This window comes from Podarcis tiliguerta, assembly GCF_965153285.1.
Source record: "Podarcis tiliguerta genome assembly, chromosome: 7".
NCBI lineage: Eukaryota > Metazoa > Chordata > Lepidosauria > Squamata > Lacertidae > Podarcis > Podarcis tiliguerta.
Window position 1 is genome coordinate 23,163,731 of NC_139540.1, and position 15,583 is coordinate 23,179,313.

The 15,583-nt window shown below is 39.4% G+C and overlaps 1 protein-coding gene across 7 annotated transcripts in view; it reads right to left on the reverse strand.

The window, feature by feature from the left end:
* VPS13B (vacuolar protein sorting 13 homolog B) overlaps nucleotides 1-15,583 on the reverse strand; it is a 382,518-nt gene that overhangs the window by 79,053 nt on the left and 287,882 nt on the right. For all 7 annotated transcript variants that reach the window (XM_083450859.1, XM_083450860.1, XM_083450858.1 and 4 more), the window contains exon 36: nucleotides 15,040-15,444. In XM_083450859.1, the coding sequence (XP_083306985.1) occupies nucleotides 15,040-15,444 (405 nt within the window). The remainder of the gene's footprint in view (nucleotides 1-15,039; nucleotides 15,445-15,583) is intronic.

Below are 15,583 nucleotides of genomic sequence, written 5' to 3' on the forward strand. Positions count from 1 at the left end.
CCCGGAGCAAAGCCATGGTTTGACTTTATCTTATATCTGAAGCCAGGCTTGCCATTTGTTTCACTCTAGACAAACCACAAGCTGTACAAAGCTTTGTTCTTGGATCCCACTGGATCCCAAGCCAACCCCACGGCTGTCATTTGATGGCACTGGGCCCAAACTAGGCTGTCACAGCAATCTGCCTGCCCCATATATTCTTTCTGGGCTACAGATGTGATGGCGGCTCTGCTGCTCCATCGCACATTGCTGGGCAGCAGCTGCGATGTGGATTGTTCTGTAAATTATTACTCAGTGATTAAAGTACCTTAGAACAATAATGTGAATTCAAGTTCTTATTCCTCGTCCAAAAACATGAACAAGCAAGAAGGTAAGAAGAAGGCTCAAATGCTCCTTGCTCTCTGCCCTCAGTGAAGCAACTTCTGGTTTAAAAACAAACCAGAGCAAACTCAGCTTCATTTAAACCGTGTGTTTACTAACTTCAGTAACAACCAGGATCACAAACAATAGCACGATCCTGCCTTCTTTCAACAAACCATATCTTGAAATTCTTAACCAGAGTTCCTCCCAATTTCTACATAGCCATCGACATTAACTAGTTTAAAGCAGAAAACGGATGCTTTCATTACCTAGGCACTTTCGCATTGTCAAGAAAGAAAGAAAGAAAATGAAAGAGAACATACAGTTGCATACAATTTACATAAGCTAATAGACCATTCTCTACCTTCTCTTCACTGTATATATTTTGCCACTTTTGCATATTTCTACTATCAAAATAAATTGCTATTTGTAAAAAAGTAACATAACTATTTTCAGTTAATGTTTATAACACCTTGAAGTGATTACACTGCTAGATATAATGTCCCAAAATTATTTTATCTGAGCAAAAGATTGCCTATAATTCCATATACTTCTATTGTAGTTTGAAGGTCCCGTACCTATTTCCCACCCATCCATCCATCCATCCACACTTTAGGAGATTAAATTGTGTAACCCTGGACTTAAGGATCAGGGAGTCTTCCCCTCCACTACCAACTTTGCTATTCATATTTTGAATTATCATTGTGAATATTAAATTTCGGCATACTTAATTTGTAACGCTTAAGGCTTATTTTTCTAACGTAATTTAATATTTATAAAAGATGAAAGATTAAGAAAACACCTAGGGCCTACAACAGACAGCTGTTTTAGAGAATGGGATTTTCAAATGTCTGCTAAAAAAATGAACTCTAATAAGTCAAAACTCTATCCCATGTATAATGTAGACACACCTGTGTCAAATATGTGCTGGGGGAGGAAGAAGCAGAAGGATTTGCTTATGAATCTTTTTTAGAAATTAGGAAAAATGGGTCTGCTTCCTTAATGTAAATTTCCAAATGTAACTATCATGCCAAGAATAATTTCATAAATGTATTGAGTTATTGCTCCTTAAGAATAAGGTTTATGTTACAGAACAATAATGTGCACAAGCCATTTTTTTTTATTTTTTGGCAATGAATATTTGCACAAAGCTTTTATTGAATTTGATAGCAAGAATGGAAAAATCTCAGGCCCCAAACCAAGTGTTGCTCAGGTGCCTCTGTCAAAGAACATCTGTACATGGGTTACAAAATGGCGCACATGCCAAAGCAAAGCCACACAGGCACCGGATTCACACTCTTCACAGAGACAGTGCAATCCTAATATGGGACTTCTTTTAAACCGCGGTTAAGAGACCCACAGTGGACCACAGGTTCACATAACACAAGAAGTTGCCCTATACTCTAACTGACCATTGGCCAGTGCGATCATCCCTCCGCTGTACAGGTGTGAGTGCCAATTCTCGTGTAGGGAAAACAGCACCACCAACGTGTAAGAGGCTGATATAAATAAAAATAGTAGGAAATGCAATGGAAGCTACCTTCCTCTACCCACAGCTAAAACACAACTGTGCACAAGTGCAGTACATGCACGACTCACTCAGGTCCTCTGTCATAAAAAAGATTTGGAAGCAGGCTCTTGACTATGCATGTTCAGGGAAGGAAGCAGGCAGGAGGTGAGAATTCTATTATGCCAACCTATTGCTGCCTAGTCACTCTCACCTGAATGGATTTCTCCGCACACTGGGCTAGTGGTAAATTTTGAAGTGCAGGAGCTCATGGTGACAACTTCCATGAAAACACCACCAAAGAGGGACTAAAAATGCTACTTTCTAAAAGTAAAGAACCAATAAACCTTTAGGTCTTTTAAAATAGTCTGGAAGAGGCTTTTGCCGGGTAAATGAATGAAACTCACAAGTTTTCAGCTCTGGCAACTAGTGCTCCTGCAAGGGACATAACCACTCCTGCAATGAAAAAAGTACTGGAGCCATGCTCCCTCACTTCCCTGCTCTTCTATGCCATTGCCCTCTTAAAATCATGTCACAAAGGGATACATATATCCTTTGTTCCTTGCTTCTAATAAAGCTTCCTCCCTCAGTACTTCCCCTTTTAAGATCTCATTAGGACTCTAATGAGGTATCTGAAGGAAGAGAAATGAGAGAGGGAAATTACCCCCATTTCCTTCCCTAGGTGCAGTACCCATTGCAACAAAATTGATACCAGGTCGTTCGGCTGTTGCCCATGAACATGCAACCCTTTAATATCAAGATGCAACCTGCATGTGTCTTTAGCTAATAGCAGAAAGCTACTAAGATAGAGCAGTGCAATGTTCCAGAGATAAGGACCTTCCTCTTCAGCCCCTTTTGGTCCACATCTACTTCTGAAAGGTTTATTTCTGAGGACCAGAAGCATTTATTGCAATGCAGAATTACGTAATGCAACCCAAGCACCCTTTCACTGAGCTAACATCTCCAAAGTTAGTTTCACTGCTTGTAATAAATGCAGCTATGGCTATCCAGGGATCCTGGTTAACCAAGTCCTACCATCACTAAACATAAATGGGAGTGGGCCATAAAAGCTGAGGCCTATTACCTATTATTTAAATCACTGTTGAGCCACAGAACCACCCCAAAACTTTTCTACTGCCCTAAACATCAACAAGTATGACCAGATGGGTGTGCCCACAATCCCTTGTGATGTTCCCAAACTGTTCTCTGATGTTGAAAGGGATCCCAGGGCACATTCTGCTTCCTTGGCATAGCTTAAATTGTCACTTGGCTTGCTTGGCCCTGTAAAAATATTATACCACAAAGCCTGATCCAAGAAAAGCCTTGTATACTTTGCACCAAAGGGCATATCTAGAAGCCTACAACAGCATCAGTGCTGGAGTATACTGTATTTTCAATTAGGTGGGATAGTGATAGAGAGACATTCCAAGTGGTATGAATTTCATTCAAGCCCCAATGATCTATAAAAGAAAAAGGCTCTATGAATTTCAACCGATGATGATTTACATTGTGCAAAAGAACTGCATTGGGATGCAGGACAATTTTGAAATGTATTCTTTTATTTTAATCTTACTAAGAGCCAGAATTTTCCTCAAGGACATTATAACTTTCTTCTTCAGCTGTTCTGTTCCGTCTTTGAGGTGAAATAAATCTTGCTATATAAATCACAGCGCACCTAATGAAGGGGAATATTCAGTCAGAAGTCACACAAAGTGCAATCATGAGAGGGTTAACGGAGTAAGTACTTTAAAAACAGCTGAAGACAGACAGCTATGAACATACAACAAGAATAATGGTGAGTGAAATAAGGCATGGGCTTTAGTAAAGCTTCTTTCAGTGGAGCATCACATTCAGAGAAATCTCAATAGGTTGCCATGTGTGGACAAACAGAATTTGCATCCTAAAGGAAAGAAGCGCAGAAGCACCAATGGAACATATATCAGTGTGCCCAGAGTCTTATTTTAGGATTTCTAAGCACCTGGCCGAATTACAAAGTATGAGCTGAACTTATAAGGTTACTTTCCTATGACTGAATAGCTCCACTTGAAAAGATGAAATGAAGTGAAATTCCCCTTCCCACTCACCCAAAGGACTTTATACAGCTTCCTCCAGCCTCCCTCAAAAACCGACCGTAGAATTTGTCCTTCCCTTTAAATCATGGCAACAATTTCAACTCAACCTGATATGGCAGCTCACTGAATCAATGTATCTTCACAAACGACTGTTGTGATATCCAGAAGTTAACACGCTCGGCTCGCATCTCCGCTCGCTGTGCCCTCGCATACTTTTCAGGGAGCGCAATAATTTAGCACGAGGAGCAAGCAGTTTCACGACTTTTAAAAATAGCCCTTCAGGAGACTAATAAAAATGAAGCACTTGGTTTGGATGATGTTTACAAAATGCTGCCAGCCTTACATTGTCAGGCTCTGCTTTGATCTATAATAGCACTCGGATGTACCACCGTGCTGATGGAGCAAGAGACAATCGGGCTTCTTTACAACGAGGCTTCTGTATGTCATTATAAAGATTAGTCTGGGATGACATATGTTAGCAAAGAATATCCAGGTATTCTTTATACAGCTGGAAATGATTTAGGACCACTTGACAAATCCGCAAGTCTGTGGATGGATACTATCCAGAAGCTGATTTGCATGACAATTACATCAAGACTGAATTATTAAAATCCTATAAAACCAAAGGCTGCCCTCCACCATTTGACTTATTTATCTTTGTTGAAAATGAGATACTAAAACATGTTGTACAGTGATAGTTGAGAGGAGCAAATAAGTAAGGGCAAGGGTCTTCAATTTGCAAACAGCAAAATTCCAGTGGTTCATATATTTTGTATTTTCCCCAGGGTATTTGAGTATACATACATACATACATACATACATAATTATATTTGTATGCTATACTGTAAGGAGGAGGAAATCTTAGAGCAGCCTTTCGCCTTTTCATTTCATTCTCTTGCAACTCTTCCACAAAATCTATAATGCCTTCAAGCTACATCCTGCTTGTTTTTGGTCCACAAGCAAGACGAAAAGTAAGCCTGCTTCATTCCCATTCCACAGCCAATACTAGCCACCACTGCCTGTGAATCCCAGTTAATGGGAACCACATGGGGAAATTGCTGTTGTGTTCAATTCCTGCTTGCAGGCTTTCCATAGTTGGCCACTATAAGAACAGGGACTACATTGGCCATTGACCTGACCCAGCAGGACATCTCTAATGGGCTTATGCTCTTAAAACTAATGAGGGGTAAGGTAAAGGTAAAGGTACCCCCTGACCATTAGGTCCAGTCATGGCCAGCTCTGGGGTTGTGGCGCTCATCTCGCTTTATTGGCCGAGGGAGCCGGCGTACAGCTTCCGGGTCATGTGGCCAGCATGACTAAGCCGCTTCTGGCGAACCAGAGCAGCGCACGGAAACGCCGTTTACCTTCCTGCTGGAGCGGTACCTATTTACTGACTTGCACTTTGCCGTGCTTTCAAACTGCTAGGTTGGCAGGAGCAGGGACCAAGCAACGGGAGCTCACCCCATCGTGGGATTCGAACCGCCGACCTTCCGATGCAGTTATTTACTCCCTGAAAGGGTCTCTGGCCACTGCAAGTGCTCAAAGGAAGCACTGTCCCCATATAGATGTGTTCTTTCTCAGATCCTCCCACTGTCCAATTTTAAATGGTCAATGGGGTTTCAAAAGATTATGCAGAGACTCACACACTTGAATATTAAAAGATGAAAGAACAGAGCTGTTGAGCAGGTACACCAGTTAACAGAAATTGTGTGCTAAATGGAATGACCAGACCAACACCATCAGCAAAGAAACAGAAGACATCAAGTTAAGTGAAAATGCTAGCAATGATCGAGTACAATGAATTAGACTACTGGATTTCTCATTAGTGTGAAACAGAGTCTTGTGATGGTTCATTCTCCCCAAGAGTACTATATTTCTGCATTACCAATTAACCATTCTTCACCGAGAGAGTTTTTCAGCATTGTATATGGCCACATGTGGGCTCTGTAAAAACACAAGATGTGTTACCAATGGTAAACAGAAATTAATGACCTTGAACAGACCAAATCCTTGAATTCATCATTAATGTATGTCCCTCCTGCATTACAGCAGCTCTGGCAGCTTGAGCATGTATTTTCTTCAAGTACTTCAAACACAAAGAATTCAGGAACATCTATTACTTTAATCCATTGCAGGCAGTGCTTGATTTAACTTTATTGGCTGTGCTGGCGGTAGTGGGATATATATTGAGGGGCAGACAGCAATGCTCTCTTACGCATCTTTTCAAAAGGGCTTAATTATATTTTATAGCCTGGGCCAGGAGTCCTGCTTGTTTTGTGTCTAACAAGGTTCAAGTGGAGTTCAGGCCAGTGATGAATCAGAAGCAAAGTCAAAGATGGTTATCTTTATGAAATGAGCTCATCTCCATTTAAGCAAGGCTAAGCAGGTACATCATGTTCAATACTGAACGCTAAACAGCCTGGAAATCACAAGATAGCCAGTGATTTGATAATTTTTGATTTATTTATTGTTTCAGCAACTTGGTTCACAGCAAATACTACCCTAATTCTGGACACTTTTCCACCTTCAGTCAACTACTATTTTATGCATAGAATGATCTACTAAATAAATGACTACAAGAATGCAGTTCAAAACAATTAAGCCTTATGCTTGAAAATAGTAAGTAAGGGAAGTAAGGAAATGACAATATGGGAGTGGCTGTTAAAATAAATTCAGTTCAGACAGAACATTTTAAAGTAGCAATACTCCTAAGTACACTTTCCATTTTTCTGTAGGGCAAACCCCTCTTAAAGCATGTGCAGAAAAAGTTTCTGGAAGATTGTGTCCCTAATCTCGGGAGTCTCCCTTCCATCTTCTATTTACTAGATCCCAGCTGTTCCAGCAAAGTATAACTTTACAGCTAACAATATTCTGATAGTAGTTTTATAATAGTAAAATATAATGTGTCAGGTCCAGGACTCCAACGTACCGATGTCATGCACAGCACATACATCAATTTAATAAACAAAATGTTCCTTTCTCAGAGGATATGCGATTACATCCATTATGAATGTAACAGTAAGGGGGGGGAAACGTTTTGAAAGGAACAAAATAGTTTAAGATCAGTCCATCTGAATGTCATCCCTGCTTTGCACTTTCCTAAGTGAACTGGCAGGTGGAACTACAGCTTTAATGGGCATATATCTTTTGAGCGTTTTCTTTCCCAAAATCAGCAAGCTACAGTTAATTTGTATTTATTTGGGGGGGGGATAGGACATGCCAGTTCATCAGTAGCAACTCTGAACTCTATTATAAAGTAACAGTAGGGAACCTGACCAGGATTAATAGTGGTACTCAGTCCTGGGATTAGGTGGTGTCTGATTTCATGGATTTTAGGCCATCTGTTCTTCCCTCCTACATTTAGTTCTGCAGAACTATAAACGCACCTCTACCTCAGGGACTATAGAAAGGAATTAGAATTGTTCTGCTTTTCATTATCACAAGATTCAGTAACTCATTTCATTGTCAGGATAATCCCCTTTTACTCTTTCTTTTGCGCTTGTAGGGTATGCCAAAATGACAAATAAAATCCCAGATGTTAGAGACCTGATGAGGTCTCCACCTTTCCTTGAGTGTTGTGTTTAAGCTACTTGGGACACAGTGTCAAAACTGACAGGACCCTGATGCCTACACCCAATATTCATTACGGTTCGTTAGTGATTTGTATAGCTGTCTACAGGCTGAACTTCCACTTCAATCCTCGGTGGCCATTAAAATGTTTAGTTTGTCCTCTGGCTTTTACTGACAAAGAATTCATTTCCTATTGTTCAAGTGTTGGAAAGAGTTTACAGTTCTTTCTAAAAGTAACAAAGGTCTTCTGGGTGCTGTAAATGGATTGTTACTCTAGCATATTATTTTAGGTAGTCAAAATTAATTTGATGTTTTATTTCTCCTTAGGCTAACTTATAGATCTGAAGCATCCAAGGGCCATTGCAACATCTTAGTAGAGTTCTCTCATGAGAACCAGTTAATTCTCAGTTGGGGAAGAATGTTTTCTGCTCAATGCTCATCATTAACCACTCTGATTTCTAATATTTTGCAAATATTTTGACTACACTACATTTTGAAGAATTTTGAAGAAATTCAGACTATTTTTTTTGTTGGTGTTGCTGAATATTTAAAGATAAAATATCACACACAATAAAAACCACAACAGATGTTATTCTGAAGTGCAGCTATACAGTTCACTGCATTTCCTTCTCTAGCCCAAGGCACTTAAGTCCTTTCTAGCTAAAGAGGTTAGTTGTTTTAAATGGATCCTTTCACTTTGCAGAATGCATATATCACTACTCTTTCCTTCCACCTCAAGACCATTTAGCGACTAACTGTTTGCAAAATGTATTTATAGCTTTGCTTGCATAATTTTGAGGTGCACCAAAGGAAACTAACCCCCCCCCGCCATTTTTAGAAGGTTTATACCGTATAAATATTTTTATAAACAAACACCTAACTTTAACCACAAACTGGTTATAAGCAACACCTTAATTTTCTTTTATCGTGACGCATCTTACTTGCCTTTACTCTAAACTACAAAGGGAAAAGTTCCAAAATGCTACAACCTTTCCTCATAGTGGAAGTGGCCTAGGACCCACCAGTGGGCTATGGGCTTCAGTGTCGCAGCCCGTCATGGGCTTCTTCTTCACTAGCCTGCCCCATCTCCTAGCTGTGCCATGGTATTTTTGGTTAGACCACTGCCAGTACCAGCTACTGCTTGCATGCTGAGTAAAGCTGGTTGGATTACAGTTTTTAGGGGGGGGTGGAGGAGGGGGAGATCTCCCTCCTCTGAGGGAAAAGGATAAGAGGAGTTTTTGAAGAATATTAGAAAATGAGATAATAATACTAATGCATTGTAAGTTGGAGCCATACAATACACACATCTATTTGATGCAGATACCCCTTCTTTGCGTTCAAAAGTTAAATACTAATTTTAAACAGAATATACATTTTTAAAAGCCTGGTATAGAACTCAAGACCCAATTCCATTTAATAACTCCAATCTTATTAAATATCTGTATGAGGTCTCCGGGGGAGATCTCAAGGAGATTTGGGGTGAGGTGTTACCAGCATACTGATGATTCCAACTCTTTTGCTCAGTAACATCTGAATTCAGAAGAGGCTGAGCAGGTGCTAACCTGCTGCCTGGATGCAGTCGTGGGCTGAATCTAGACAAGGCAAATATCCTATGGATGGGTAGTTAGTTCCAGGTCCAGGAGTTCATTGTGCACCAGCTCTGAATGGCGTTGCATTTCCTCTATAGGTGCATAGTCTGAGGACACTCCTATAGCCAGTTATTGCTGTCTCTAGGGACTCAGGTGACCTCAGTGGTTCAGAGTGCACAACACCAACTATGACTGTTCCTGGACAGGGACTGTCTTGCCATGGTGGCCCATGCATTGGGAGCATTATGATTAGATTACTTTAATGTGCTGTCTGTGGAGCTCCACTTGCACCTAGCTTGAAAGTTACAGCCTGTGCAAAATGCTAGGGTGCTTAGCGGAGCACCTTCTAACATTTTGCTTTTTGTTTTGTGAGTTGCTCAGTTTGAAATATACAGTTGTGTTGTTTTTAATCTTATTTTCATCTAGCTTTTAGGAATGTTATTGTTTTTATGTAAACCACTTATTTTTTATTATTACATTACGCATTATAAACATTTCACACATAAATATGAAACGTGATTAGCTCCAAGCGGAAGAACAGACTACCTAACCACAAGGCATGCATCACCAATGTGTCTGTTTGAACATGTGGAATTCTGCTAGCTCGAGTTTCTGCACACAGAAAACTCAAGCAGTGGCTCTGCAAGCAGGATCCCTCAGAGTATGTTCTGCGGGTGGAATTTCTCTACATGGATCGAGGCGTTGTTGTCGTTTTTAAAGAAAAAATATATAAGTTACAGCTAGTAAAAGGAAACCACATTTTTCAGAATTATGAAAGTACAAAGTAGGACCAAAACCTAGCTATTAAAATTCCTGATTAAAAGGTCCTAATTAGTAATATCTGGGGGAAAACATTTTAATGCAAGGTTATCAGTTAATCAAAACTCTTTTAAAGTCATTAGTCGAGGTCATAAGCTCTTGTTTTTGCCTCCACGAAGGAGGAAACATGCCTACAACACATTCCCAAGCGAGGGTTTTAAAAATGGTTCTCGGCACATAAGATTCCTCTTACATTACAAACCAACTTCCATCTCTTACACAAAGACTCATCTGGAAAAGAGGCCTTTTACACTGTTTATAAAATACTGTCAAATAAAATTTGTAAAAAAACATATTTCACTAAAAATAGCTTGCGTAAGTAAGGGATTAGAGTAGTTTCTGCTGCTATAATTGTTCCTTTGTAGTTTTTTCCATGATGTTTTCTGAACAGTGCCTTTTGACTATGTTTATTAAAGTCAGCACATCAAAAAGGATCAAAGCCAATGCTAGTGAGAACTAAAATAAAAAACCAAGTGTGTTGTGTTGTCTCATGGGAGAATTATGCAGATTCAAGTAAACAAGTGCAAATTGTTGAGGTTTTAATGAACATTTTCTACAATTATTGAATCTGAAGTCATTCCTTATTATAACATCTGTACAGCAGATGGCCATTCTGTATAAAAGGCAAGCAATGCTATTTTGTCTGTTTTAACAGTCCATCTGAGATGACTACTTTTTGTCATTGTACGCCATTTGCTTCAGCAAATAATTCGTAAAATGCAGCTGCTGCAGATGGTCACCATAGTTATGCGATTGTAAAAACCCGAAACACAGTGAAGTATTTGTGTATTAGTTTCATATGCCAACATCAGCTCTATTCAGCTCAAAAGGTATATCCATAAAACTTGAAAAATAAAAAGGGGCCGACTGACATATTTTTAATATTATACTCTCTCTTTTTTTAGATGTAGCTACTGCAATTTTATGTTCAGGCAAACTACGCTTACCTGTGGAACTATATATTTCCACAGTAAAACTTTAATAAAAAATATATATTGTATGGCAGTCCTATCTGATTTTTTTATCAGCTAATGTATAACTGAATGAAAATCAATGCATTTATCCCATTGTTCCTATGAATATTTTCTATTTTTGAAATTACACGAAATGCCTAAGATTAAAACACATGAAACATGTTTTGCTACTGATTAAAAACAAGAATGTATTTATTTCATTAATTATTACAGCCAGATCAAGAAACTGCTGGGAGATTTTTGGGCTTATTTGTTTGTTTTTTGATCAACTTGAGATTCATTATTGCTACCGTAAGAGAAATATGAAATCACTTTGCCTTTCCCTCTTCACAATCTGGTTAGTGATGTTCTTCCCCTTCAATGATTAATTTTCATTTTAATTAGGTCTGACACTGCTATGACTTTATTATGCGTTCTTACTGAATTAAAAACATTCTTGAGATTTGCATGCAGTGTGCTTTTAAATTCACAGTCTTGCTCTCCTCCCTCATACCATGTATGTGTATGAGCATAACTGACTGCAGAAGAATGTGCTAGTTCTCATTGAAATGTTCAACCTGCATTTGGGCCGTGCCACTTCAGACGGCAGGTGGGCAGTCACTCACATGATGGGTTCCTCCCACCTGGACCCTTCCCCATCTGCAAAAAAATACCTAGCATGTCAGGGAGAAGGGCAGATTATAATGCTTCTCCCTTGCAAATCAGAAAACTATGTGGAGGAGATTTCTAGAATGGAGGAATATGCCATCATCAATGGGAATCAATGGTTTGTGAGCTAGTGTGAAGTCCCACTACAGCCACAGGAGCGAGCGCTATCAATCCTTTCCCCACACTGCATAGCACCACCACCACCTCACAGTTCTCTTCCAGGCAGGGGCAGAAGGCAGATGGTGGCTGCTACTTGTCATTGATCTTCTTTTGCCTGCCCAAAGAAATGAAATGGTGAGTGGCAACATCTGTTAGGAGCAGCCACCACAACTCATGAGGAAAGGGGCACAGTTTGTTTGCTTTCCCAAGCAAGCCACTGAGCGAGTGGTAATGGTGGCGAGGAAAAGAAGCCGCCTCGTGCTCATCTGTCTGATTCTCTGAGCCACGCCTGTTGCTCTTGGTCACTACTGCCACCTGCCAACTTAGGTGAGTGGGCACATGAGTGAAGGTGACTGTCAAGCTGCAGTCAAGCACAAGTCTTGCAGATGAGGATATGCCTTCAAGACCTGGAACCAGGTCTGGGTATAACCCACCCACCCACTAAGATTATCTTGCTGAAACAGATGGATGAAGTTCAAGAAACAGTGATACCTACTGTTCAGCCTGCCAAATTGCTCTTTACAGCCTCATATAGAACAGGAAGGACCTTAGGTTGGAGATATAGGGACTTCTTGTAGAAATTGAAACATACCAGACGAGCAATAATGCAAGAGAAGCTGAGGGAAAGCTTTTGAAAAGGACGATCGGAACTGACAAGATGGGCTCATAAGTACGTAAATATGTTAAGAATGCCGTGTATTCTTTCCTGCCGGTGGTCTTTCATGCTACAATTGAGACACAACTGGAAAAGGGTGGGAATGCCTTAGCTGGTCTTGTCTGTACAGCAGTTTATTAATGCATAAAAATTATTTTGGCCTCTAGCACTTCCACAGTCTTTCATGTTCTATGAACCTTAAATTTTTCATTTTTAACTTTTAAAACAATAAAAAGTGCTAAGATTTATTGGCCCGAGAAAGAAGATTCCTGATGAAAAAGCTATAAATCACCTCGCTTGGCCTGGAACTTATATTTCTCAGCTACAAATCGCTATCTTTATCTCTTAAGCTACTTATGCCAACTCACTAAAACCTGGCCAATATCCAGTGAGGAAAATGTACAATTTAAATGACTTTTATTATGAGATTCCCCAACATAGCATTAAAAAATAGCACTAAATCCAAACGCTGAATGATAAACCACTTATAATCCATGCTTTTCAGTTAAACTTTGTGTTCTTCCAATAATTAATGGAATTAGTGGAGAAAATCTGGAACTTGATTTCATAATTTCATCATGGATTCCGTGCCCCCCCCCCCACTTCAAACCAAAGGATGGTTAAATTATCTTTTTTTAAAAAAATAAATCTATGGCATATTGATTTAGTATATGCTAAGTAGTATTTCATCCCCAGTTCAGTATGCTTCCAATATTTCAATAAAACACCAAATGTTCTACGGTTGTTCGGACTTAACAGCTATGGTTTATTATTACGGGAATGACCCTTGATGAGTCTCCATCTCATGTGACCTCCCCCCCCCCCCTTTGAGCATTTTTGCAAAGGAACTGGAAGTTTTTGCTTCTGCTTTTAACTAACTGCAGTTTGTTGTTTTGTTGGAATAAAGACAAACTTCAATTTGTCTTATCTGTGTTTTATGTAAACAAGTCAACACCGAACCTTTGCTTACACAGCCAGCTTGCCTTAATAAACTATAGTTAAGCTTAACCATAGTTTGTCCTGGTTTGGACAAAATGACAAGCTACTATTAGTCAAAATTGGAAGCCAAAGCTCTCTGATCTTCTCTTTGTGGTTGTGCCACAATAGGAGAAGTGGCAGCGGAGTATATGAGCTCAAGGTTTGCCTAGTGTTGTTCCCATAATGGCAATCATAGTCCATTGTTTTATCGAACAAAAGGGACAGATGTCTCAAATTCTGTTGGGTGATATTCACAAGCCACCCATTAGGCTCCAGGAAAACCAGGTCACAGAAAAAAGGGAAAGACCACAGAATTGTGCACACTCCTCAAAGCACTCCGCACTCACTCTTGTATATTTGACATCAGCGAACTAGATCAGAATGAAACCTAGTACACTCATAAGCCCAATTCATGTGTAATCGTGTAACGCTAGAATGAAGGAAATGAGGCCTTCCAGATAAAAACTATCATCAAATCTGATGATTGGCAATACTGACTGTTGAGAGATGGAGTCTAACAACCTCTGGAGGGTCACAAATTCCCCAGCCCTCATGGCTTAACACTGTGAGAACATCCTGCAGTGAGCCTCAGGCATACATGTTCATCTCTTCATTCTTCTCTTTATGCATCAAGGGGGACAATTGAAAGCTTCCACGTTTAGTTTTGAACTAAGCACAGTTTACCATTATATCTGAATCTGGGGGCACACATGCTTATTTTAGCTGTGGTTAGTCTGAATAATTCAGGCTCTGAAACTACAGCTAGAGGATTTGAACTAGTTGGTTTAAATAACCACAGATAGAATAGATTGTGGTTTCCTGTGTCTGGGCATCACAAGAAACTGCTTTATTCAACATTGAAATGTTCCTATTGTTCTTGAAATGCTAAACCATGGTTTCACATTTTGTCTGAACTGATCCAGAAACTCACTTAAATTATCTGGTTAATTTTTGCACTGGGTTAGTACTAACAACTAATGCCAAACCTAGGTAGAAAGGTGGTGGTGGTAACAATTACTATGTGCAAGGGGGGGGGGCACAAGATCACATGGACCAATCTTCTGAGTTCTAAACCTTGGTTTATCTGAACTGGGCCTATGATGGCGAATTGTACTGATCCTCTGAGCACATAGTAGATACCACAAAGTTTCTTAGAACACAGTCATGGGTGTCATTCATACACATATAATGCAGGAGCATATTCAATAAATCATTTGGTACTTTATATGCTATTTCATCTTATGGAGCCAATGCTTTACTCTAGTTGATAGCTTGCAAATTAATCAATATAAACAAATTGTATTCTAGTTCAGAGTCCAAAGCATATTATAAGTGTTGCATTATTTTTGTTTCAAGCACATATATTATTTTAACTTAAATTATTTTAGCAGTTACCTCAATTTAACTAAACCATACACATATTCTGACATGCAAATTCACACATATTCTGACATGCAAATTCAATAATAAGCAGAATTAAAGTTCTGTTTTCAGGGATCAAATCTAAGCAAAATTACATAAACCACAGGTGAGCCATGGAATATAATTGTTTCTAGAGATCTCTTGCATTTAAGTACTGGAAATGGGAGCAACAGACAGGCATGTCAATCCACTGGTACTACCAGTGCCTTGTGTCTAATTCAAGTTGTTTCTATTTCAGTGTTCTCATGATACCATTGTGATAAACAAGTAGGACTTAAAATGTTCTTACCTTTGCTCTTCGAGCTAGCTTTGACACTCAAATTTCCACTGAGATTTGATAAAGATGTTAATAGGCAGGGTTTCCTAGGATCTGGACGAGTTTCCATAGAAATGACAATCTGAGTGGTGTGGATAGAAACCTTCTGACAAAAGGAAATGCCCATCCATAAGTTTTCTTGGGATGCCTTTTGTCCTCCATCACCATGGTCTTCAGAGTCAGAAATCTGGCTTTTGTAACACTGGGATGTTAATGTGTCGTCCTTCTTTGGAAGGCTATCAGCTGCTGAAGCATTTTCCTCCTGAGTCTCATCATCACTTTTGCTTCTGATCTTTTTCAGAAATTGTTTTATTTGATCCAACTTGACGAAGCTCAAATTTGCTTTCAGAGGCTTTGATATATCCACATTTATCTCCGCTGTGGGACAAATAGGAAAGCAGGGGTGGAGAGAGAAATCTGTCTTAACCATTTTTCCCCCTATAAAAATTATGCATCCTCAAACAATTACTTAATTTACTGTAAAATGAAAGTTCAATCCAGCTGCTTTTCAAAGACG